Genomic DNA, 27,825 nt, shown 5'->3' with positions numbered 1-27,825 from the left:
AAAAATGGCAACCAAATTAAAACTAATTCATTCTGAAAAAGTACCATACTACAAGTACCAACCGGAAAGCAAGCAAAAAAGACTTTATATTACTCGAATATTCATTCTGTGCTGGCGTACTTGATTCGTGTGTGGTCAAATACATCAGTCAGCAATTTACAGAGGGTACAAAGATTGCAAAATCGAGCTTTGAAGGCTATATATAATCTAACATATGATACTGCAACAACTGAGTTATATGACACACTAAAGATACCCAACATGAAGGTCACAAAGGTCGTTGAGGAGTGTAAACTGATATACAAGATGGAGCATGGCCTGCTCAAATTCAACACAGAACTCAAAAAAAGATAGACGTATATAATTACCAGACAAGACAAATAAACAATTACCATTTAGATAAAATAAGAACAAATAGAGCCAAAAATTCACAATATAACAACTTACCAGAAGAAGTAAAGAAGAAAAATTCATTAAAATTATTTATTAGATCACTTAAAAATTATAAAAACATTGTACTAATTTTTACAAATAAACATATTCATTCTATGGGAACATCAATGTATTGATGATTTGTAGAATTAATGTATTAAATAAATAAATAAAACCATCCTCGAAAACTAACGCTAGAAACTGTACTGGGATCGTACAGCTTTGACTGATAAAACAGTTCCTCACAATAGGCCAGATATATATGCTAGTCGATAAACATCAGAAGACAGCAATATTCATCGACATAGCAATACCAGATAACAACAACATGCGTCAGAAAGAGGTCGAAAAAATTTCAAAATATAGGGACCTCGAATTTCAGATAAAGCGTCAGTGGGGAATGACATCAACGAAAACTATTCCAATTATCATCACAACAACTGGAATAGTGTCCAAAAATCTCAAGAGGAATATCAAGCAACTGGGACTAAGTGAGTATATATGTTATATAATGCTAAGAGCAGTTCTTTTAGGTACTGCAAAGACGGTGAGAAAATTCCTAGGAAGCGAAAGACAGGTCCAAAGATCACGTGTAAGAGGACCAGAAGTTCGACGAGAACCAGGGGGACCACAAGGACCGGACACGACCGAGCTCTACCCTTCTGATATTTTAAATATCTGGGATTGAGTGAATGTTCCCCTTAGCGGGGAGTGAGAAGCCGACGGCGAGGAGAAATCTTACGCGTATAGGCAAAAGTCGGGGATAATAATAACAGTCTTTATTTCAAACCACTCTATATTACAACACAAGAACACAAGAAATAAAATAGTGTCAGGTGCTAAAGATTTTAGTTATCTATACCTTAATCTTTCAATGTGTATGGTTCCAAATCAACCAAAATTTTGTATAGTTCTGTTTTGAATCGTTTCTATTGTCTGTATGCTAGGTGGTAAATTATTATAGAGTTTTATGCATCTATATTCCAATTGTTTCTGTGATGTTAACCTACATTTTGGATACCTATATTCCTGCGTTCTTGTCTCATATCTGGTCTTAGTATACATGTATTTACTGAAGAGTAAAAGGCATTCTTGGATATAGATGGCATAAAGATATAGATGAATAAAGAAGATACATTCCCTGAGGCATAGAAACATAAGCCAAAACGAAGTTTGGACTCTATTAATGCATGGTACACTGTCTTCAATACACTTCCCCTTAGATATCTCAATGTTATTCTGAAGGCATAAATTGACGATCCCAGCTTTTTCCCAAGTTCTGCTATATGATATTTCCGATATAGTTGTTCATCTATGTAGACTCCTAAAAATTTAGTATGGTGAGAGTTTTGACTCTTCACTTCCAATTAACATTTTTTCTGGGGTTTCTATACCAGAGTTTGTGGGACTGAATAGGGTTATTTTCGTTTTGGAGCTATTCGAAATAAGGTTATTATCGTCCATCCATTCTTTGGTGTGTCTCATTATTTCATTTACTAATTGCTTGAGATCAGGCCAAAGAGATTGTATTACCAGAAGGTTGGTATCATCAACAGAGTTTACTTCTATTACTTTATTTAGGTCCCATTCTACTTTTATCCTGAAGTCATTCACTTACACAAGGAAAAACAGTGGCCCAGCTATATTTCCCTGTGGTATCCCCGATTTCAACTCTAATTGATCAGAGTTTGTGACAACTCCATCAATGTTCATTTTCACAATCTGTGCTCGGTCTTTAAAATATGATCTGATCCAATACCAAGAATCCAATAGCATTCCAGTTTTTTAAATAGAATTTGGTTGTCCAAACAATCATAAGCCTTGGAGAGGTCAAGGAATAAGCCACATGCCAGATCTCCTTCCTCAAAAGCATCAACAATTCTCTTTAGGAACTGGTAGATAGCTGTTTGAATTGATCTTCCCTTTAAACCGCCATGTTGGTTTGTGCTGAATAACTTATTCATCATAAAAAACTCCATTATCTGTTTGCAATATGCCAGCTCGAATATTTTTGAAAAGCATGGTAACATGCTTATATAATAATAATAAGTTTATTCACCAAAAAAATGTTTTTCATAGATAACAACAGAATAGTTGAGATGTAAATAAACATTGAAATCCCACTAAAACTAAAGGTGCGCGTGGGTTTTGCACAGTTAAATTTACAGTATTTCTTATATATTATGTATATGATATCTATAATTAATACTTGACTCCTCACACTTTGACATTTAACCTATTTTAGATACAACTACGAGAAAAAAAATCTAACAATAAACAAAATTTTTAAATAATTTGTGGATTTACATAATCGAATTGACATTTTATATATTGATCCATACGATAGAACAACATAAACATCGAAAAAAGTCTGTTAGTTGATCAGAGATCGAACTAGATCTCTATTCAAGTTAAGCACGTAGTTTCTTAATTTTTTTTTTCAACATGTAACGAGAGTTTATATTTATTATATTTATTTTTTGTTCAGAGGGCAGAAAATTGAAAATTTTTGGAAAGAGGTAATATATATTTCGTTGTCCGATTTTTGTACTACTCAGAGATGTTTTTACGTGATGTTCTTTTTTTTGCCTAGTGAAATGTTCATGATCAATATTATTCAATAAATATTTATTTTTGTGTATATGTGTAAGTATGTTATAAAGAAATGTTTGTCTTACATCGCATATTTTTGCTAGTGAAAAAAGTAAATTGCTAGGGAAGGTTGGTTCTTTTCCATACATAATTTTCAGAATTCGTTTCTGTATCGTTTCTAACTTTCTTAAGTGAGCAGCAGCAACCCCTCCCCAGCTCAATATGGCATATTGAATACGAGATTCCACCAGAACAAAGTAAATGATTCTCAACTGGTGAATGTCAAGTAATTTACTCAAATATTTGAATTTAAACAGCATACTTCTTAAGGTTTTTGTAACGTTCTCAGTGTGAACGTCCCATCTCATATGACTATCTATTATTACACCCAAATATTTGATAGCATCCGTTCTGGAAACATTAATAACCAATTCGTTGTCCCGTATATCGAGGGTGTTGAAATTTGGTAAGTGATTTCTGTAAGCTGTAAAAGTCATAAATTTCGTTTTTTCATAGTTTATTGTCAATAGTTGATGATTAAACCACTCAATTATATGTGGCATATCAGACTCCGCCTTTTCCTTCAGGTCATGCCAGTTGTTATCCTCATACACTATCACAGTATCATCTGCAAAGCTGATTATAGTTCCGGTAGTGTTCAAGTTCAGTAAATTATTGAGATATATCGAGAACAATAGTGGCCCAAGGACAGTACCCTGTGGCACACCAAACTGAACTAACTCTTCTGAACTCATTTCATTTTCAACTTGTACAAATTGCTTCCTCTGATATAGATAGCTTTCTAAGAGATTGTAAGTTGTTCCTCGAACTCCAATATCTTCCAAGGTCTCGAGTAGCTGCTTATGACTCACAGTATCAAAAGCCTTGGAGAGGTCTAGAAATACACACAGACTGGGTCTCCCGTTGTCTATCGCTTTATAAATTTGGGATGTTAAGTTTATAATGGCATCTTGCGTAGATTTGCCTTCTCTGAACCCAAACTGTTTTTTCGATAGCAAGTTGTTTTTATTTATATAATCATTCAGTCTATTCTTGAGAGCTTTTTCAAAAATTTTCGCGACATTGGATATCAGTGAAATAGGTCTATAGTTTTCAATTACACATTTTTTTCCTTTTTTATAGAGTGGCTTTATAACGGCAACTTTGAGTATAGAGGGATATACACCAGATTTCATCATTTCGTTGATAAGATATGTCATGGGTTTAGCGATTTCTTTGAGAGTTTCAGATTTAATCTTATCAATTCCTGGTGATTTCTTTGATTTCAATGAATTTATAATCTGACATATTTCTTTCTCATCCACAGGTGAAAGAAACATCGACTTTGGTAGATATTTTCTAGATGGTGGGATAGTAATCGGTTTTTGAATTGTTGAAGCCAATTTTTTTCCTACTTCCGCATAGTGTTTATTGAAGGCATTTGCAATTTTCAGGTTATCGGTCAATACATCGTTGTTTATGATAATTTCTTTGATGGTTGACTTTTTCTTCTTACATTCTATACTATTTATTGTGTTCCACAGTTGTTTCGAGCTTTTTTTGTTTTTTTCAATCTTTGATTTATAATAGTTCAATTTCGTAATTTCCATAACACGATTTAGACGATTGCGGTAATTCCTAAATTCCTCTCCGTAAGCTTCTGGGTTCTCACGATATTTTTTATATAGTTGATTTTTTTGTAGTTATTGATTTCATAAGTGCTTTTGTAACCCATTCTTTCCTTTTTTTATCGTCTTTTTTCCTTTTGATTCTTTTTATATATTTTTCTGTCAGTTTACATATACGCTCAATAAAGAATGGAGTAGCCATTTCTATATCTCTCATTTCGTAAAATCATACTCGCATAATTCGCTCCTTAAGTTCTTGTAATCAATGTATTCAACATAGAATTCTATTGAAGCCTGTGTAGGTTCCGACCCAATTGGCATTTTCAAGATTTGAGTATAATGATGTGATATGTGAGTGTACAATTATTGGCCTACACTTTTCCTTGAACTCAGGTGTTTTACATTTCAAAAAAATATGATCAATACACGAAGCAGACTTACCTTTTACTCTAGTATCTTTGTTTATCATCGATTCAAAATTGTTTTCACTCAATATGTGCAGACACTCGGATACAATTTCGTCATCCTCAAGTCCGATATTTATGTTCATATCACCGACAATAATATGGTAATCTGATGTTTCTTGTCTTGATTGTTCCAGGTAAAGTTTGAGTTGATCCAGAAATAGTATTACGTTCGTGGAAGGAGGTCTATAAAGAGCTGTGATTATTAGTTTCTTTCTGTTACGAGTATTGATTTGAGTTTCTATTGCTTTGCATTTATCAATGTGGATAATGTTCGTTACGTAATTAGAATTTTCCCTTATATATACAACAACACCATCGTTCTTATTGATATCTCCTTCATTGTAAATAGTCACGTAACCATTTTTACTGAAGAAATTAATATCTTGAATCAACCAAGTTTCTGTCAAAATTATATATCGAATACTGTATCGGTTTCGCCTAAATATAAATCGAATTCATCAATATTCTTTGCTATGCTTCTAATATTCTGGTGTTTCAAAGAAAAAGTGTTTTTATTGCAAGAATCAACAGGGTAATCCAATATACCATACATTTGCTCGACCTCGATTGTATTGACTGTCTTGAATTCGCAATCTCTAATGTACTGATCCATAGTGACTATATAATATATTAAATTACAAATGAAGTATTAGACAGTAACCCAGTATAAAACAGTATTATATACAGACAGAACAAAAATCAGTAATGTCCTACAATTATGATGATGATAATATATTAATTTTTTTTTTCTTTTTTATAATAATTTAACAACAATAATAATTATAATTTTTATTTTATCTATTTCTTTATTAAGTACCTACTTTGATTTTTTTCCAATATGCAATGTAGACGAATCAGAACGAAGTTTCATAATTTTATCCAATTTTATTTGGTTTTTCTCGAGTTCCATTGATACGTTTTCTTTCGAAGCCACCAATGAGGTTCGTAGCTGTTCCACTGGAGTTTCGGGCTGTAGGAGCAGTTTCTGTGTCGGTGTGGCAGGGGTACTATTTGTCTTCGGTAAGGCCTCGTCTTCTTCAATTCTCAGTAACTCTTCAATAGTAAACTCATTTCCATTTACAACTAACTTATTCCTTTTAATGAAGCAATTCTTTTCTCCTTTCTCTCTTTTTGCCAACAGGTGTCTTCTCAAAATTCTGTATTCTTCTTGTTCTTTTATTGTGAGATCATGTACGATGGAAATACCAGAACCTTTCAACTTCTTAACATTTTGTAGGACATTCTTTTTCATTAAGTAGGAAATGAATTCAATTTTAACAGGACATTCTTTATTTTTTCCTAAGCAGTATATGTTATTGATATCTTTGTAAGTAATATCAATCTCAAGACGGTTATTTAGTTCTTGAAGAACATGTTCTACTGAAACTTCCTCGTCTAAGTCTATTCCAAAAATGACAATATTGTTTGAGAAATTTTCTTTTTCCAAATCGTGGACTTTAGTTTTGAGATTTTCGATTGTCAACAATAGCCTAGTTTCACTTGCCTTTATTGCATTTTTCAATCCTTCTTAATTTTTTCGGATTTCATCTATTATTTTTTTAACGGCAGCGTCATTCATAATTTTGGTTGTTTCAATTATCTATAGTGTATGAACGCCTTTAGTTAACGAGATGGCTGTGTTCTTCTTTGCAGGATTTATCGCAGCTGTTTCCTTTTTTTTGCCAACTACGTCGTTCTCTGATAATACGTATGAATATTTCAAATAATTATATTTCAATGCTTTTCCATGGATTGAATCAAATGATTTTTCAGCCATATAATGTTTTCTGTAGTACTCACGTGAGTATAAAATTTAGTTATTTTTTAAGCAGAGATTCCACTATTTTAGTTCACTTTTACACAGGTCTATATATATTTATAGGTCTATAGTTTCCATAATCATCTCCAGTCTTGTATATTGGTATTACCTCTGCTAGTTTCAGTTTCATCCGATTTTAATGAATTATTAATGATATGAGTGATTGGTTCTATTATTTCATCTATAGTATGTTTAATTATTCGATTGGATACTCCATCAATACCACTTGAGCTTTTGTTTTTCAGTTGTTCAACTATTTTTTTTAGTTGTTCCGTAGATATTGTTTCAATTATGAAATTTCTTGGTGAAGAGGATAGAGTCATGTTTTTTCTTCCATGGTTCCTGTATGAAGTTAAATTTGTAGCTGCATTTATAAATTAATCATTGAATTCATTCGCCATTTTCTTTGTGTTCCTTTTGTGTGGTAAACAGTTCTCATGTTTTTTGTTCTGCCTAAAAGAATTTACTAAAGACCACATTGTTTTGCTTTTATTGTCTGAATTGCTAATTAATTTTTGCTTTTTGTTAGAAGTTTTTTCATACTGTTTTTTTAAGGGTATTGTATTCAGGTTAGAATCTTTCATCTTTCTGGCTGAGAATGAGTAATATATCTAATTTTTTCTTTACCTGCTGGATCAATGGATTATTTGATTTATAGGTCTTGTGCTTGATGTTTATGGAAAACTTTATTGAAGGGCAGTTTTTATTGAAGTTTTCAAGAAAAATGTCATGGAATTTGTTGAATTGTTCATCTACATTTTCATTATCACTCTCATATATCGATGACCAATTCTGTGAAGATAAAGATAGTATTCTTCTGTATGTGAAATTTTGTGTAAAACAAATCTTCTGAACACAATGATCTGAGATGTGAGTCTGAATAACTTGTGCAACAAAGTGATAATCTACCTTTACATTAATACCATCAATACATGTGGAAGTTTTTGATGTAATCCTAGTTCCATATATGGTTTGAATAATATCATATGTCTTCATGAAATTTACCCAATCCTGTTTTCTTCTATTCTCCTCCATCATATTTATATTGAATTCACCTGCCAATATTATTTGGAAATCATCCTTTGTTAGTTTCTCTAGTGTGGGGGTCAGTTGTGATATCATTGTCTCTGTATTACCATCATTGTAAACTTTAACACATATCCATTTCCTCTTTGAATTGATTCTTTTGATTGCTGTAATAGCAAGTTTGTCTTTGATAATTATGAGCTTATAATCAGTACCAAAATAAAAAAATTCTGAGTACCACATCAATTCACAGAAACCTACCCAACTTAAATGACTCAAACAAAGACTCATATTTGACACTCTGTGCTTGAAAAGAGCTCAAAGCGTGGGACCTTATCATAGTTGTTACTCGGCCACCGAGCACTGAAAAATTATTGCTTGGCATCGTACTTCGTCAAGTTACCTACCTTGAGGTTTGCTGGGACTTGAAACCCCAGGTAACTTAAATATATATGTATATTCAGATTTAACCTCAAAGTAATAAACATAGATAGAGGGAGCATACATCATTTCATTCAACATAATAAACATTCATAATGATATAGTAAAATTGTGGATTTGAAAATATATCACAATACGACAATGTAATCTAACCTTGTTGAGAAGTAAAAATTGCGTATAATTCCTCTATCTATGTTTATTACTCTATGGATTTAACCTAACCTAAAATTGTTATTTTCTATAATTTTATCTCATAAAATTACTTGAAATTGTAACTATTTGTGTTGAATGATATTAAGTTACAATTTTCAAAATTAAATAATAGGGATTCATGTATAAATGCGATGAAAAAGAGAAATGTCAACCAATTACCTATTTCTATCCAAACTATAATTTAACTATAATACTGAAAGCAGCTTTCTAAATTTCTATTGCATAAAATATATATACTAAACTGCATGTTAGAAAGAAATTTTGTCATTTTTAAGAAAAGGATTTTTCCTTGATTTCTAAGATAGAGCCTTATAGTAGGAAAGAATTCCATTCAAAAAATCTCATATGACAAAATAATAGAGTTTGGTAGGTCAACAAAATGATATTAATACATTTAATTAATTGCCCCTTAACCCCCGCCCCTGGATCCGGCACTGGTTGTATATTATAATATTAAAAATGACTAGTTTTAGTCGATAATTACAGACAGCCTTTGCCGAGAACTGCCATAGGTTTGTCTATGCGCAAGAGTTTCGACTACAGCCATCATTAGCTTTTGTGAAAGAAATGTTTTTTATGTTTTGAATAAAATTGTAGCACCTTATAATTGGAAGATCAATTAGAAAACAGTTTGACTAGCAAAATTTATATTGACTTTATAACTAACTCAAGAAAAGAGAACTGAAAAGCATACAAGTTATAGTTTTCCCCCTTGTATTAAGTAACATTCAGTACAACTACAAAGGGTGTATTCAATTTTTTTTTCCATAAAATATTATACATATCAAATATAAATGCTCTTTGAATTCAAATTGCCATAATTCAGATATTCCACAATACGCAGTTGAATAATGAGTATTAGAGAATAAATTACTACAAACTCCCAAACCAGCTTGTCAGTAGCAAATCTTCAATAGCTCTTATATCAATCTTTTGGATATAGAGTTAACTGACACTATCCAAATGAATAACTTCCTGTCATTTTCCTCATTCAACGTTTGTTTGACAAAGGTTTCATAGCAAGAATGCAATGAAAAAACCTATCATTATCTAAAGAAAATGCTCTTCTTACAGAATTATGAGTTTACTCACCTACTGGATGTCATTATTCGTACAGATAGCAAAAAAATTCTCCAACCTGAAAATTTAAGAAAATCAATACAGATCTGTCATTCAATAAATATAACAAATGATACCCATATGCTTTTATGTATTCGAATTGCAATGGGAAGAAAAAATTAATTTACCTCAATTAAATTCTTCAACTATTATCAATAAGTTTATTATTAATCTTAATTATAAAACTCGAAGTACTATGGAACATGTACTTTTAAAATAAATAAAAGAATTTCAAATACCTTATGATCCAATGTTATAAGTACACTTTCCAAAATCAGTCAACATTGAAATTCATTTTGAAAAATTTCATAGTAATTCTTAGAATTTTCAATACAAACTCGTGTATAAACGTGAAGATATTTGTTGATACAAGAGAAGAGCCCTCCATTGCTTGCCGTTCAAATTTATACTGACAGCCATGATTGGAATGAGTCCGACTTTAACAACCAGACATCTGCCTCCGATTGGTCAATAGTAAGGTGAATTGACAATCGTCGTTCTTCATAAAATGTCAAAAAAAAAATGTCTAATATTTCTAAAGCAAACATAGAAAGTAAGATAAATAACATATTTTCAATTTATATGTTGCTCTATAGGTTCATTTATTAATGAACACATTTCCAGATCATTTCAATTATTCAAACTCTGTTATAGACGGTGTGCATGTTTCTGAAATAGAGACATCTAGTGATGACTTTCGGAAACTCCATTAGTAAAAAATCAAGCGCGTTCGTTTATTACCTCAGACCTAAGATGCATAGAATACCTGGTGTGTTTACTGATTCGATTTTGTTTCAGACTTTTCGAGAGACCCACCTGTTGCTTTGGTGGTGTGCTTCACCAGAGTGCTGTAAGGTGGCGCTCTTTAAAATTTTTCGAATTCCCGCATCTGCCTTGGTGCCGTTTAAAAAGGAAATACTGATTTTAGACACTGCAAACATTCACAATAAATTACAATTCAGTTCATATCGAATTTTCACTCAAATTAATGGAATATAATGACAGACCATAGAATATAAAATATTATTGTTCTATACTCAAAGTTCACGACAAGAGCGTAGAAGTAAGGGGATACGGGGGGTAATTACACGGTGTTCCTAAATTGGAGATACAAATGAAAATGACAGATTTCCGGATCATTTTAAGAAAAAAAGTCCTATAACATGAGTCCCCAAACATTTTGTTTTGAGATACATGTGTTAAAGTTTGAGTTTTTTTCTCGTATAACCTTCCCTTCACAATATATTTAATATGAATTGGCCATAGATATTCCAGTTTAAAGTTTTCACCATGTGATATGCTAATTTTGAATGCAAATCTACAGGGTGATATATTTTCTGAAAAGATGCCTGCTTCCTTCCTCCAAAACTATATTTTGGTGAATGGCTGTTAGTTTAGAAAAATGTAGAAAAAAATCTCTGGTCCAGTACTACACTTTTTGGTTTGTTATGGTTTTGTCGTATCTGCTATCGATTTCGAGAAAAAATCTCTAGTAATCCTCAGGAAAATCCAAATTATTATAAAGATCCAGCTAGTAAGCTCTAATGAATACATTAGGAATATTATATTGAAAGCAAAGCGTTTGTGGGCTCATATTCATGAAACTTTTTTTTCCCAAAATTATCCGGGGTGACACGCACCTGACTGGAAAGCAGCTTATGTCATTTCCAATATGGAACCAAAGTTTTGAAGGAAAGAGCCATACAATTATGATATTGAGAACATGTGTTACTAAAATGATAATGAATACTATACAGCAAATTCTTGCCATTCATAAATACGGAGTTATGAATTTTTGACCATGTTATTCCAGTTTCAAAGCCCTGATTCGAATCTCTTCGTCGGATGTTAATCATAATTTTTTTATATTGATATTTATCATATGTTTTTTTCCATATGTGCTTACATATTTGATGATAAAAGTTAATATAATAAACCCATGCATAAAATTTGCAGTACTTTTTCAAACCGTTAGAGTATAGAGGAAGATGTATACTTTTGGAACGTAAGGCTGAATTTGTCCTTTGATAGGAAAAATATGGCACTTTTATTCCCAATAACACTCACTATTTCATTTCCTCAGTCTATTTCTAAAAATATTTCGGCTATTTTTTCTGAAGATAAAAGATATAAAAATTTCATAAATTTTCTTTTGTGTTTTTACTTATCACAAATTTTGAATTTCCTAAAGCTCAGTTGCACTTGTAGCTACTTTAGATCGAATATAAATTTAATTATATATAATATTATTGATATACTGAACTATCTAAAAACTCTGGAATATAAATTAAAAAATATTTCCTTTCAGGTAGCCCTCAATAAAATTAATCTTTTTCTGAAAAAAAGTTTAGATAACATGAAAATCTGTGCCATACAATTCCTAAATGTGATTCATTTAGCTATTTCAATACTATTCTCATCCGAATATCTCAATACTTTTCCTAAAAAAAAATTAAAAGCGCGTTATTCCCATAGCAATATCAAGCTATTTCAATTCTATTTCCATCCGAATAACTTAATATTTCTCATTAAAAAAATTTAAAACGCTTTATTCCCATAGCAATTTAGCTATTTCAATAATCAACTAATGCAAAAAACTCATTAGTTTCTCCAAAAGAAATTAAAAACGCTCCATTCCCTTAGTAAATTCGCATTTTCTGCCTTTCTACTTCCATCCTTCACAACACCTCTCTCTCTTCGATAGTCCGCAGAGCGAAGCCATTAGAAGCCACGTGAGGGCCCGTCCATGTTATTATAGGTCTATGGAAATAAACGAACGGTACAATTAAGATGCATAGAATACCTGGTGTGTCTACTTATACCTGTAAAACTTTCAGACAAAACGGGAGATTTTTACCTACTTGATTTCGAGGGATCGCGGGCTTTTCAGATGGCGCATACATCGTTTACATTTGACATTTCTCTGAATTCTCGACTCTTGTGAACCAAGGGCGTAGATCTTTTTTTCTTGGGGAGGGATAATCGAAAAAAAAATTTTTGACGACAACTTTTATTCATATCTGTAATGTTAAAAAAAGAAGTTTGATAATGAAGTTTGAACCAAATTACTCGAAATAATTTTTGTTGTTACTAATTCGGTTGTTCTTACCTTGTTCTCAAATAAGTGTTACGAAGGAAAATGAGAAATTACTTGGATAATTTTGAGAAAAAAAAGTTTCATGAATATGAGCCCACAAAGGCTTTGCTTTCAATATACAGGTTTTTTCTAGTGTGTCGTACAGTTTATCAAATACTTATTAATCTTCGCTACAGATTAGGTAAATAAATACCAAAACTTATAATAAATGCATTCATTAGAGCTTACTAGCTGGATCTTAAAAATAATTTGGATTTTCCTGAGGATTACTAGAGATTTTTCTCGAAATCGATAGCAGATACGACAAAACTATAACAAACCAAAAAGTGTAGTACAGGACCAGAGTTTTTTTTCTATATTTTTCTAAACTAACAGCCATTCACCAAAATATAGATTTGGAGGAAGGAAGCAGGCATCCTTCCAGAAAATATATCACCCTGTAGATTTGCATTCAAAATTAGCATATCACATAGTGGAAACTTTAAACTGGAATATCTATGGCCAATTCATATTAAATATCTTGTGAAGGGAAGGTTATACGAGAAAATAACTTGAACTTCAACACATGTATCTCAAAACAAAATGTATGGGGACTCATGTTATAGGACTTTTTTCTTAAAATGATCCGGAAATCTGTCATTTTCATTTGTATCCCCAATTTAGGAGCACCGTGTAATTACCCCCAGTATCCCCCTATTTCTACGCTCTTGTCTCGAACTTTGAGTATAGAACAATAATATTTTATATTCTATGATGGTCTGTCATTATATTCCATTCATTTGAGTACAAATTCGATATGAACTGAATTGTAATTTATTGTGAATGTTTGCAGTGTCTAAAATCAGTATTTCCTTTTTAAACGGCACCAGGCAGATACGGGAATTCGAAAAATTTTAAAGAGCGCCACCTTACAGCACTCTGGTGAAGCACACCACCAAAGCAACAGGTGGGTCTCTCGAAAAGTCTGAAACAAAATCGAATCAGTAAACACACCAGGTATTCTATGCATCTTAGGTACAATACAGAGCATCAGCTGTTGATATTTGCATGTGGCGCCCTTCGTGGCGAAATGAAATGAAATCATTGGTAAAACATAATAAATAATCATAATATACGCTTTTACTGTCTTGCCTGCTGAAAAGGTGTTAGAAATTTAAGTTTTTTGAACTATACTAAGAAGTTTTGAGTTGATTTTGTTTTCAATATTGAAAAAGAATTCTGAAGGTATGGACTTTATTATTATTAATATCAAATCAATATAATCAATATAATATCGAATCAAGATAAGCGCTACGCCACCTGGTGACAATCAGAGTAACTATAAATGTTGCCATGGTTTGCTATGGCTCTTACCTGAGAGGTAGTCAGTCCTTTTCATTCCTCTGAGGTTCTTGCATTCTGCTGTGTGTTTGTGTGATATTCTACAAATATTTATATTTTTCTTAAATTATTTTAATAGTTATGAGTCGTTCGAATCGCTATTGTTCAGTTCCTCTGTGTTTTTCCTGGGAAAAAAAGGTCAAATATCGAGTTCCATGCTTTCCCTCAAACTGGTAATAAATATCGTGTTTGGATGGAAGGGAAACTGGGGAGTAAAGTGCTGATGGATCGACAAAAAGCTTGGCAACTGAAATTCAAAATCGATAAACCAGTGACAAGAAATATGAAAGTATGTTCCCTGCATTTTATCGATGATGATTATTTTTATCGAGGTAAGCACTGATAGCACATGAAATTTTAGCTTATATTTATGAGGATAATAATAATAATAATCGTTTACAGATTCCAGTTCTACACAGAAAGAATGTTTGAAAAAGACTGCTGTGCCTTCCAGAAATCTTTTTGTTGGATCCACTACCACAAAGGAAGAACCTGAATGTTCTAGTAGTAGATCTGAAAGATTGAATCAAAGAAATATCAACAAAGAAAAACTTATTGTTGAAGAATGCTCTAGTGAAGAAATCGAACATGCTCTACAATCTACTTCCCAAGATTAAATCGAAGCTGCACAAGGTCTATTACAGCTTCTTCAGGGTCAGCCTGATTATAATGGGCCTAAAACTTCCAAAGATTTCGAAGTGCAAATGAATACTCCTGAAGTATCTTTTTGTGTGATCTGATAACAACAGATAGTGCTCTGAACAGTTTTACTGGTCTCAATAATATGAAACTATAAGATACAATAGTAGAAGCAGTACAATCTATTTACAGTGATCAAAGATCAGATCGTTTAACAATCAAGCAGTGTATTGTTTTAGTTTTAACAAAATTGAAATGTGATTTTTCATATGTGACATTATCTGTTTTATTTGGATTTCACAAGAATTGTGCCATAGATACATTTTCTTCAAATCTAAGGTACCTTTACACAAGATTGGAAAAATTCCTCAGAAATATTTGGACATGTATTCTGAAATTCTATATATTTTATTTCAGGGCACACTGATGATACTTCTCTATCACATTTTAATTATTTTAAAATAGTCGTATTATATGCCGAATATATTTTCAAAATAAATACATTTCATAAGTGAAATATTTTCAATTGAATTCTCATTATTTTTTGATGATTCATTACTCAAGCAATAATTTAATTCGATAAATAGGTAACGATATGAGTAGTTTCAAGTAACCTAGTTATTTAAATTCATTTTTAGAAACATTTTATGTAAATTGAGTTATCTCTTAATAAATAAAACAAAATGGATATGCGACTTTCTGTAGTATTCCTAAGAATATTCAATTAATTAGCATTTGTAATATTTTGTTGGGACTGTATAATTGAAGTGCAATGTGAAATGATCAATTCGGATAAGTAAAAAAACCTTTCAACTAAAGTTTATTAGTCATGCAAATAACATGTAACATTTTTATTATGTGACCAGCATTTAAAAACTTCTTCACCTTCATAAAGACTTCTAGAAGTGTTTGTACCTTTAAGATACCCCAAGTATTCTACTCAGTCTTGCCATTTGGACCTAGAAAAGGTACTATTAGAATCCTGTAGTATAATAATGTTGATTGAACCGTTCACATATTATATGCACACGATTGTTATTCGTCATTTTTCGAAGTCTTCCATCCTTGCATAACTTTCAATATCACTAGACTGAACTGAAATAAATGATGATACCTACCGCCTTTACCTAAAATGAAAATATTATATACACAGTAACACACTTGTTCACTATAGAAGTCTAAAAAGTTTTTATATTTATTGTAAAATCAAATTTTAATAACGCAAATACACACACAACTGATACAACCAAACAATCCAATGGCAACATTTATAGTTCTACGTTTGCTCACCTTGTCGCTGCATTCTTAATCTCAGATGCCTTACTGCAAGAAATTCACAAATTCAGTGCTATGTAGTTGGTTGACATAATTCATATTATAATAAGAAAAAGTAGCTTTTTTTTTTAACATTTCTGGTTACTACGAAAGAAGATATCCTGTAATGTTCAGAGAAAATCGTGAGATCCAAGGGAAAGAAGTGGATTATTATTAGTATTTAAAGAGTTTGGTAAGATTATTCGAGAAATGTTAGCAAATGTCTTTCATCTAAAACTTATAGTGCTAATCATTTTTTGAGAGAAATGGCAACCTAAAGTATTCCATAAAATATGCAGTTCTCATTTTGTATGAAACGTGAGGAATAATTATCACAGATTACTAGTCTGTGTAATTATCCTGAAAGAACTAGGGATGGGCTAGGGACAGAAAACTTTCGATATATATTGTATCGATATTTTCTGACACTATCGAAATGTATCGAAATATGTTAGAGAAAAATATCGATATATATCGCTGTATATTTTAGTGTGGGAAAATTTTGTTGAATTCAATAAAGTTTTTCTATCATAGATAAGAATAAAGAGATTCAGATGACGAGATTCAGTTGAAGATGACATATTTAGTAGTTTTCAATATTTCGCATTATGATTTCGACCACACGAAACATATTTTGATCTACTTCCATTAGTCGAAAATCCGGATTTTTAGTAGTTTGCTTCCATTTCATGGAATATTTTCGATATGCAGAATTTCAGTTTTGCGATTCTACATTTCGATATTTAGATATTTCAGAGTTTCAAATTCGATATTTTCAATATGTCGCATTATGATTCATCGTGACCAGATTCAGTTGAAAACACATTTAGTAGTTGGCTTCCATTTTTATAGAATATTTTCAAAATGAAGTAGGTACTTCAGTTCTGAAATTCTGCATATCGAAAATAGTCGATATTTATTTGAAAGTGTCAAATTCGATATTTTTTAATATATTTCATTATGATTTTGACCACACGAAACATATTATGCTCTAGTTTCATTAGACGAAAATCCATATTCATTGTGACCAGATTCAGTTGAAAACATCATATTTAGTAGTTTTGCATATTTTCAATATGTAGAATTTCAAAACTGAAAATGCTTCTTATTGTATGGGTTGATATGGGGTAGGTAAAAGGGATCTTGGGAATTCCAGCAATAACCAATAAATGGTTCAGGACGTTTATGTACAGAAAGAAAGGTATATAACAACGGCCGTTGAATTTTATTATCATACAATTTTATTATGTCTTTTTTTTCTTGAGCTTTCAGCAAGATCGGGAAATCGGGATTTTCGACTAATGGAACTAGTGTATTATATGTTTCGTGAGGTCGAAATCGTAATGCGAAATATTAAAAAATATCGATTTTGATACTCTGAAATTTATATAAATATGTCGATAATATATCGGCCGAAAATATCGACAATCGATAGTATCGAAATTGAAAATATCGACGATATTTATCGGGAATTTTCTGAAAAATATCGATATTTCGATATATCGATATTTATTGCCCATCCCTAGAAAGAACTTCATTTAACCCATAGACCTAATATCCATATGGATATTAGGTCTATTACCTAATATCCATATGGATATTAGGTCTATTACCTAATATCCATATGGATATTAGGTCTATTAGGTCTAATATCCATGGATATTAGGTCTATGATTTAACCCAAAGATTTGTACAGGTTAGTTCGATTTAAATTATGTTACTAATCTCATTCTATTTTCAGAAGTATAAAAAATGGATAATTCCACTACAAGAATGAAAAAATATAAAAGAAAAATAGCCTGATCTAGTAGAAAGTATATACCCAAGGATTAATCACTTCTTCAATCTCCATTTGTTATATAGAGACAAAAATGTTTCAGTGGAAGTTTAAGAAGGAAAAAAGGAATTCTCATGTCAAACTGATCCAAGTGATCTGGAAGATGATATCTTTTTATTTTCATCAGTAATTTCATAGACCATAGTGCCGAGGGAGTGTGTGATTTTAAAATTACTGCCATAGGATATAAATAAGTGATATGTAAAATCTATGCAGTATTTGATAATAACACAAGGCAATATCGATCAATTTCAACATAAATAGTTTAATTTCTCCAAAAGCAATGCCGTCTAAGCGCCGAAATTTTAGTTCCTCGAATATAAGAGTTTTTCTGAGTCCTTTGACTGATATAGATTGGTCAGTATTATATGACAACAATAGACAAAATGTAGAAGACATGTGGTCCTGTTTTTCGTCAATTTTCAATGGAGTATTTGCTGATGCCTTTCCTACAGTCTCCTTTCGAGCTTCCTCTGGTAGGTTGAATTTTTGCAATTCTGATCCTCAGGTGTTGAAAATCAAACGACAATTAGATATACTCTATAGAATGTCACGGGTTGACCCTCTGTACTTAGATCAGTACAGAGTTGCAAAGAAGCAATATGACAGGCGGATCACACAGCTCAAACTGGCTCATTATAGGAGTCTTATTAAGAACTCTTCAAACAAGTCAAAAATGACATGGAGCATTGTCAGAGATCTCACTGGCAAACGTCATACAGAGTATGACCATTTTCCTGCAGGCAATCCAGAAGATGTTGCAAATAAGTTCAATCAATTTTTTTCTGCTTGTGGTACAAGCTGTGAACTTTCTGGGGAGGGAAATACTTGTGGTGTACAGAGAAATGAAAGCTCTTTTTATGTGTTCCAGGTGACAGCTCGAGAATTACTATCAATGGTTATTAAAATGAAGAATTCTTCTTCATGTGGTTTCGACGGTATTTCTATGAAAATAGTAAAAAAAATGTATTCATATAATAGCAGAACCCTTGAGCTTTATAATTAATTGTTCATTTGTTGAGGGAATATTTCCAGATGGCAATTATTAAACCGTTACTTAAAAAAGGCTCTAAAGCTGATTTTGGCAATTATAGGCCCATAAGCCTGTTAGCTACTTTCTCAAAGGTGAGTGAAAAGATACTTTGTATCCGTCTTGTGTCCTTTTTCAGAAAGTTCAAAATCTTTAATGCATCTCAGCATGGATTTATATCTAATAAATCTACGGAAACTGCGATTTTCGATCTATTGCGAAAAATTACTGAGGTCTTGGATGGAGGAGATATTCCTCTGGGTGTGTTTCTCGACTTGTCCAAAGCATTTGACAGTGTTAACCACCGAAAACTGCTGGACAAGCTTGAGCATTATGGAATACGTGATAGGCAATTGGACCTTATAAGAAGCTACCTGACCAATAGAGTTCAAAAAGTGGAGCTAAAATGTGAAGGAAGTGGATACTTATCAGATGAAATAAAGATCACATCTGGAGTGCCTCAGGGCAGCGTACTGGGCCCATTGCTTTTCATAGTGTATATAAATGACTTACCTAGAGTTATTGACACACCTTCTTATGAACTTTCTCTTTATGTGGACGACACAAATGTTGTCGTTTGTGGTAACTGAACAGTTGGATAGATTGAATGCTTGAATTATAAAATACTTCTGGATCGAAGTACCTTGTGGTGGTATGTGGATTGATTGCTTGATTCGGCTTCAGTAACTTGTGGTGTTTGTGCTTGATTTGTTTGTAATAAAATACGTATGATTTTTACTGTTTAATATATATTAACACAAACACTGTATAAAATTATAATATTAATAACTTGTGAATACTTGAATATGTATGATTGTTGAGTTACTGATTGCCGGTGTGTTAAGTGATTGAATACTGAATATAACTGGTGATGGTGGATTGTCCCTGTGAATAATGAATAACTGGGAGCCCTGGTGGTGGGGCAATGGTGGGAGAAGGCATCGAAGCAGGATTCTTCTTCTTCCTCTGTAAGCCTTAACATCGCGGCCACCTTGAAAGGTTGACTTTCAATAAAGGATTTTCATGACCTTCCTATTGTCAGGCGACAGGTAATGACTTGATTCTTGTTAGATATTAAACCTCCATTGACAGGGGACTGATTATTGTCCACTCCTGGATGAAGATCCGCGATTCTTCCCAAACGCCATTGATGTTGTGTAATCTGCTGTGGTCCTTGACATCTTCAAAGGTGTATAGAGAATTTCTGTGAATTCCCTTTGTTGTGCAGCCATCAATGAGTCACCCACAAGGAAATGTTTAGGTATAAGGGGGGATAGGTAATTAGGATCGGAAGACAATGAGGTAATAGGACGTGAGTTGAGCATAGTTTCAATCTGATAAATAACTGTATATAAACCTTCAAAGGTGAGATGAGCGTTTTTAACAAATCGAAAGTAAAAGATAGTTTGCAAAGTTTTCAATTTTTTGTTGAAATCATATTTCCAAAAAGTTCAATATGAACAACCTCAGTTATGAAACAAACAGATATATGATATGCCTTTACCAATTTCCTAGATCTTAATTGAACAGCTTTAATACTAATGGGATCTGCAAAGTCAATACCAACAATAGAAAATTGACCTTACGGAATGAGCCTTGAAGTAATATAGTTTTGCAAAAGATTATTTTCTGAATTGACAATTGTGAAAGTATGTGATTTTCTGAATTTTCGCTATATGATTACCGACGAGTGTTCTTTTTAGAGAACGGATATTCAATGTTTCAGTACAAATCTTAAAATAAATTTAATTGGACTCCGAATTAATCCTAATGGGTTCATAATATCATTATGTTTATCGAATATGAGAAGATTTTCTGATTTTGAAATTTCGATGAGTTTTTTCTTGTCTTGTACTTTCTAGTTTCCAAAAATTTGGATGTTTTTCATTATTGTTAATATTTATATTACAAAGGACGGGTGAATTCAAATGCCTTTCGTTATTGATTGAGCCTGAAACGATCCAACCTAGTTTGGTATTCTGTAATGTGGGGCAATTATGATTGTTTTTAATTTGTCCAGGGATAAGGACATCGAAGAATATACTAGCACCCAACAATACATCAATAGAACCGGATTTGTTAAAGGCATCGTCAGCTAGGGTAATGTTGTCTGGCAGATTTAAATTTGAAATGTCGAAAGAATTTTGAGGCATATGATTTGTAATTTTATTAATAACTAAAAATGTGTCTTTAGTTTGATATTTTCTATTATTTGAAATGAATGATGTCTCTAATCTTCCTTGAATATGACTCGTGGTACCATTTATACCGATTAGTGGGATATTGTTTTTAGAAACTTCGAGATTAAGTTTTTTTGCTAAGACGAAGATATAAAATTGCTTTGTGACCCAGTATCTAGAATTGCTCTACATGGTATTAATTTTCCCCTTGAGTCACAAATATTGATTTTAGCTGTTGGTAATATTACCTGAGAACTTTCTGAGAATAGAGAATTAGTCGGATTATTGTCTAGTACAGAAGTGAAAGTCGAATTTGGTTGATGGGTTTTTGGATTTTCGTTTTCTTCTACCTGAGTAGGTACTGAATAATTACTAAATGCGTCATTTACCGAGAAATTTGGACTTTTAGTATCGCTTTTAGTATTGTTATGGAGTAACGTATTGTGCCTTTTCTTACAAATTCTGCAATTAGAAAGTGATTTGCATTTTGATTGTGAGTGATTATCCCTTAAGCAATTGGTGCAAAGCTTGGTTCTCTTAACTTCTTCTAATCTTTCGTTTGTAGACATTTCTAAGAATTTATGACATTTATAATTGAAATGATTTTCTTTACAAAATGAACATGTTTGCTTTTGCGTTGCTAAATTGGAATGTATTTTTTCTCGATAGGGATTAGTTGAAGGTTTGCCTTTGTTTTCAATTGTTTCCAAAAGTTGACATCTTTTAGACAGGAAATCAGTCAACTCTGATATTGTGGGAAGTGTTTTATTATCTAAATTTGCGTTTACGAATTCTTCCCATTCTCTTTTGGTGATTGAATCCAATTTTGATGATAATATATATACCAAAAGAGTATCCCAGCTTTCAATGGGTTGATTTAGAGCTTTTAATGATCGTATATTTTTATTGAAATTATCAAGAAGTTTTCTCAAATGAAAGTATGATTCGTTTTTGACAGGAGGTAGTTCAAATATTGATTTTACGTGTGTATGAATGATTAATCTTTTGTTTTCATACCTTTCTTTCAATAGTGACCATGCTATACTATAATTATCTGAGGTAATTTCTATTGATCGTATTAACTCTGCAGCTTCCGATTTCAAACATGATTTTAAGTAATAGAATTTTTGAACATCAGAAAGTTGAGAGTTTGAATTTATTAATGAATCGAAGGTATCGTGAAAGGTTAACCATTGCGTATAAGAACCCTGGAAATCGGGTAAGGTTAAATTAGGCAGCTTTATTGAACTTATTGGATTGTTCGAATGAACAGATCCGTTTTCTGAAGGGCAAGTTTTTATAGAATTTTTGGAAATTAATTCGAGTGCCTGAGCTTCTAAGTCAAAATACGTTTCTCCGAAATATGCTCGTTCGTCATCATCTATCTTCCCGGTTTCTAACTCGATGTTGCCTTGAATTTGATCGAATTGGTCATACAACGTTCTCAGTTTTTCTAATCTACCGTTGATTTGATAAATGTCCGTTTTACAACTTCCATCCGACAGATTAGATATGAAATTGCTAAATCGAGTTAGTTGCCCTTTGATTTGTCCTCTTTTGAGTTTAAGTGCTTCAACCATTTTGATTTAGTTATATATATACTTTATTTTGTCAGGTTAAAACTACTCAAAAATAGGAAATTGATGTGGATAATAATATATAGAAGGATAGTGGATGACTTACTGTGTTTTTCTGCTGTTTCACTGATTCTTGTGAATTTGGCTATCGAAGGACCATGAACAAATGGATAGATTGCTTCGTATAATTATCTTCTGGCTCGAGGACCATGAACACTTGCATGGATTGGTTGAATTCTTGAATTATAAAATACTTCTGGATCGAAGTACCTTGTGGTGGTATGTGGATTGATTGCTTGATTCGGCTTCAGTAACTTGTGGTGTTTGTGCTTGATTTGTTTGTAATAAAATACGTATGATTTTTACTGTTTAATATATATTAACACAAACACTGTATAAAATTATAATATTAATAACTTGTGAATACTTGAATATGTATGATTGTTGAGTTACTGATTGCCGGTGTGTTAAGTGATTGAATACTGAATATAACTGGTGATGGTGGATTGTCCCTGTGAATAATGAATAACTGGGAGCTCTGGTGGTGGGGCAATGGTGGGAGAAGGCATCGAAGCAGGATTCTTCTTCTTCCTCTGTAAGCCTTAACAGTAACTGTGTTTCCTCAGTTATTGAGGGTGCGTCGAAGGTGTTTGGGAGGATTGGGAGTTGGTGCTCTGATAATGACCTTAAGTTAAATTCAACAAAAACCGAGCTGGTGTTTTTTCATACTGATCGCTCTCGACATGATTTTCCTTCATCTTTAAATATTACTGATGACTGTAACGTTTCAGTTGGGACATCTGTTAGATTTCTCGGGTTATTCATTGATAGTACCCTAAAGTGGCATGTGCATGTTAAAAACTGTTTACTATGCTAATTTCGAGTCGCGACTAGCGTATGGTATAATATTTTGGGGTGGCAGCACTTCCGCCGTCGCCTATTTGTTACTCAGAAGATGGCATTGAGGTTGATGTTGCGAATGCATTATAGGGAATCCTGTAGAAATATTTTGAGGGACAATAACATCCTGACAGTCACTGGGCTTTTTGTTTACAAGTCTTTGCAATTTGTATCCAAGCATAAATACCTGTTTAATAAATTTCAAAATATTAACAACACAAGGCAAGTTCATACTTTTCATCTTCCAAGACTATTTCTGACACAGTCTCAGAATAGTGTGCTGTATTCTTGTATGAAATTATACAATTCATTACCTAAATCCATGCGGGATCTTGATGGTGCAAGCTCTTTTGACTTCAAGGTTCGTCGATTTTTGGTGTATTGTGAACCGTATTGCCTGGATGAGTATTACGATTATTGATCAATCCGGCATTGAAAATTTTTTTTCTTTTCTCGCTTGACCTGTTTCTTTTTGTCTCATTCTATGATAGATTGTTCATTCTGTGATAAATTTTGTCTGGACTGTGATAATTTTTGAAATAAATTGCTATCCCGACTTTTGTCTATACGCGTAGGATTTCTCCTCGCCGTCGGCTTCTCACTCCTCGCTAAGAGGAACATTCACTCAATCCCAGATATTTAAAATATCAGAAGGGCAGAGCTCGGTCGTGTCCGGTCCTTGTGGTCCCCTGGTTCTCGTTGAACTTCTGGTCCTCTTACACGCGATCCTTGGACCTGTCCTTCGCTTCCTAGGAATTTTCTCGCCGTCCTTGCAGTACCTAAAAGAAAAGCTTTTTGCATTATATTACATATATACTCACTAAGTCCTAGTTGCTTGATATTTCTCTTGAGATTTTTGGGTACTATTCCTGTTGTTGAGATGATAATTGGAATAGTTCTCGTTGATATCATTCCCCACTGGCGCTTTATCTGAAATTCGAGGTCCCTATATTTTGAATTTTTTTCGACCTCTTTTTGACGCATGTTGTTGTTATTGGGTATTGCTACGTCGATGAGTATTGCTGCCTTTTGATGTTTATCAACTAGCAATATATCTGGCCTGTTGTGAGGGACTGTTTTATCAGTCAAAATTGTACGATCCCAGTACAGTTTATAGCGTTCGTTTTCCAGGATGGTTTCCGGTCGGTATTTGTAGTATGGCACTTTTTCAGAATGAATTAGAGTTAATTTAGTTGCCATTTCTTGGTGTAGTATCTTTCCTACTGCATCGTGTCTCTCTTTATATTCATTTCCTGCAAACATTTGACATCTTCCCGTGATATGTTGGATGGTCTCATTCGTTGGACACCCATAACGGAATCGATCGTCAGTAATAGTTCGATCCTTTATGATATGCTTGCAGTAATTTCTTGTTGAGATCACTTGATCTTGGATGGCTAAAAGAAATCCTTCCGTTTCTGGATACATCGCACCTGATGTGAGCCAATAGTTCGACGCTTCAATGTCGACATGATCCTGGTTCACCTCGTTGAGATGTCGGCTTTTCTCTCCATCTTTGCAGTTTTTCTTGGATTGTCTGATGGTTGTATGACAATTGCTCCTTGTGCAGTTGTGAAGGTGGTATTCGTCTGCTTCACACAGTACTTTGTAGATCTCTGACGTGCCTGATTTTTGTGTTTGATTGTCTCAGTCTTTACTTGTCGGAAATTCATCTTGATGATTAAAAAGTAAAATAACTTATTTCCGCTTTATATATTTATTTTCACAACAATTGTTTCGTCATGATAACATGACTTCGTCAGGTGAGCATGGTAACTAACTACATATTAGGGATACAGTTCTTTAAATAGTTGAAAATATATGGTGTGAAATATAATAAAATCATTTAAATTCTTGTGTTTCAAAACAGGTTGAGTAAGGGAGATTTATTTAGGTCCGTTTGGTCGTTGAGGAGAATCTGTTTTTTATGGTACCTATTTATCTCCATTGCTTCAAGGAAGTTCAATTTTAGGGTCTTATTTTCTACGTGCAAAATTTCGAAATTGTTGTCGAAATCATGCCCGGTCTCTAACAGATGTTCTGCATATGTTGAATTACAAGCTCCGCTAACGTATGCTTTCTGATGTTCTCCTATCCTAGTCCCAAATGATCTTCCTGTTTGACCAATGTATACATATGGGCAAGTACCACAATTCAACTTATATACTCCAGACTTTCTATCTTTAGCGACTTTATCTTTATTGTTTTTTATTAAATTTCCTAATGAGTTTCTAGTTGTAAATGAAATATGGTAATTATTATTTTTCTTTAGGTATCTTGCTATTTTTTCAGATTTATGTCCAATGTATGAAAGGGAAATATATTTATTATCTTGTGGAATTGTTGGATATACAAGTGAAATAGATTTTTTTAATTGCATTTGGTTAAGTAATTTGTTAATGATGGATGGATTGAAACCATTGTTAAGTGCAATCTGTTTTATTGTATTAAGTTCAATATCAATGTTCTCATGTGTCATGGGTATGTTGATCAATCTAAAAATCATGCTATTATAAGCTGCTAATTTTTGAGCATATGGGTGGTTAGAGGAGGAATGAATTGTGAGATCTGTGTATGTTGGTTTTCGGAAAATTGAAAAATCATGTTTATTATTAATTTTCGTGATTTTTAACTCAAGAAAATTAATACTATTATTTTGTTCTTCTTCATATGTAAATTTTATTGTAGGAGATAATGAATTTATGAATTATAAAAACATCGCGAGTTGTCTCTTGGTACCGGTAAATAGTGCTAGGATGTCATCTACGTAACGATACCAATAAATGAACCATTTGTAGAAAGGGCTCTCTCGGATTTTAGTTTCTAGGAAGTCCATAAATATTTCGGCTAAAATCGTGCTAAGAGGATTTCCCATAGTTAAACTTTCATCGTCCTCGTACAATATGTCATCAAACAAAAAGTAGTTTTTTAGGTCGGTTTTCTTTATGCAACTTTATGAGAGAATACATACTTGGGGGTTGTGGATTCATAATAGTTAATTTATACAAAGGTGTATTTTCAAAAAGGGTTGTTGAGTTTTTAATGACTGATTTTATCTGTTTTTGGTATTTGGTAGTATTCATGATTGCTTTGATATTGAACTTAATACAATAAAACAGATTGCACTTAACAATGGTTTCAATCCATCTATCATTAACAAATTATTTAACCGAATGCAATTGAAAAAATCTTTTTCACTTGTATATCCAACAATTCCACAAGATAATAAATATATTTCCCTTTCATACATTGGACATAAATCTGAAAAAATAGCAAGATACCTAAAGAAAAATAATAATTACCATATTTCATTTACAACTAGAAACTCATTAGGAAATTTAATAAAAAACAATAAAGATAAAGTCGCTAAAGATAGGAAGTCTGGAGTCTATAAGTTGAATTGTGGTACTTGCCCATATGTATACATTGGTCAAACAGAAAGATCATTTGGGACTAGGATAGGAGAACATCAGAAAGCATACGTTAGCGGAGCTTGTAATTCAACATATGCAGAACATCTGTTATAGACCGGGCATGATTTCGACAACAATTTCGAAATTAAGAACCTAAAATTGAACTTCCTTGAAGCAATGGAGATAAATAGGTACCATAAAAAACAGATTCTCCTCAACGACCAAACGGACCTAAATAAATCTCCCTTATTCAACCTGTTTTGAAACCCAAGAATTTCCATGATTTTATTATATTTCACACCATATCTTTTCAACTATTTAAAGAACTGTATCCCAAATATGTAGTTAGTTACCATGCTCACCTGACGAAGTCATGTTATCATGACGAAACAATTGTTGTGAAAATAAATATAGTATAAAGCGGAAATAAGTTATTTTACTTTTTAATCATCATGCCTGATTTTTCTTTGAAGTATGTTCGTAGGCATTCAATTTGACCATGGGCAAGTTCCATGATATCTAGCAGACCTCTGCCTCCTTTATTCCTCGGCAGTGTCGTCCTCTCAATGTTACTTTTCGGATGGTGTTTGTGTGCTTTCGTCATCAAGGTTCTAATTTTGCGTTGCAGGTTTTCCATATCTGTTTTGCTTCATGGAATGATACCGAAAGAGTATGTAAGAATTGAACATGCATATGTGTTGATGGCTCTCGTCATGTTCTT

General features: G+C 32.6%; 1 protein-coding gene and 1 long non-coding RNA gene across 3 annotated transcripts in view; one reads left to right on the top strand and one right to left on the bottom strand.

Moving 5' to 3' along the window:
• LOC123682842 (TATA-binding protein-associated factor 172) overlaps positions 1 to 10,207 on the bottom strand; it is a 123,526-nt gene extending 113,319 nt beyond the window's left edge. For both annotated transcript variants that reach the window (XM_045621642.1, XM_045621643.1), the window contains exons 1-2: positions 9,977 to 10,207; positions 9,711 to 9,756 (exon numbers count right to left, since the gene is read on the bottom strand). In XM_045621642.1, the coding sequence (XP_045477598.1) occupies positions 9,711 to 9,724 (14 nt within the window). In that variant the 5' untranslated portion in view covers positions 9,725 to 9,756; positions 9,977 to 10,207. The remainder of the gene's footprint in view (positions 1 to 9,710; positions 9,757 to 9,976) is intronic.
• Positions 10,208 to 16,225: 6,018 nt separating this feature from the next.
• Positions 16,226 to 19,423, top strand: LOC123682626. The gene is made up of 2 exons (XR_006747841.1): positions 16,226 to 16,360; positions 17,909 to 19,423. It is a non-coding gene; the product is annotated as an uncharacterized LOC123682626 (long non-coding RNA).
• Positions 19,424 to 27,825: the final 8,402 nt, after the last annotated feature.

This window comes from Harmonia axyridis, chromosome 6 (assembly GCF_914767665.1).
Source record: "Harmonia axyridis chromosome 6, icHarAxyr1.1, whole genome shotgun sequence".
In the NCBI taxonomy this organism is placed as follows: Eukaryota; Metazoa; Arthropoda; class Insecta; order Coleoptera; family Coccinellidae; genus Harmonia; species Harmonia axyridis.
Note: the sequence above shows the minus strand (reverse complement) of the source record. Positions and strands in the feature narration are given on the sequence as shown.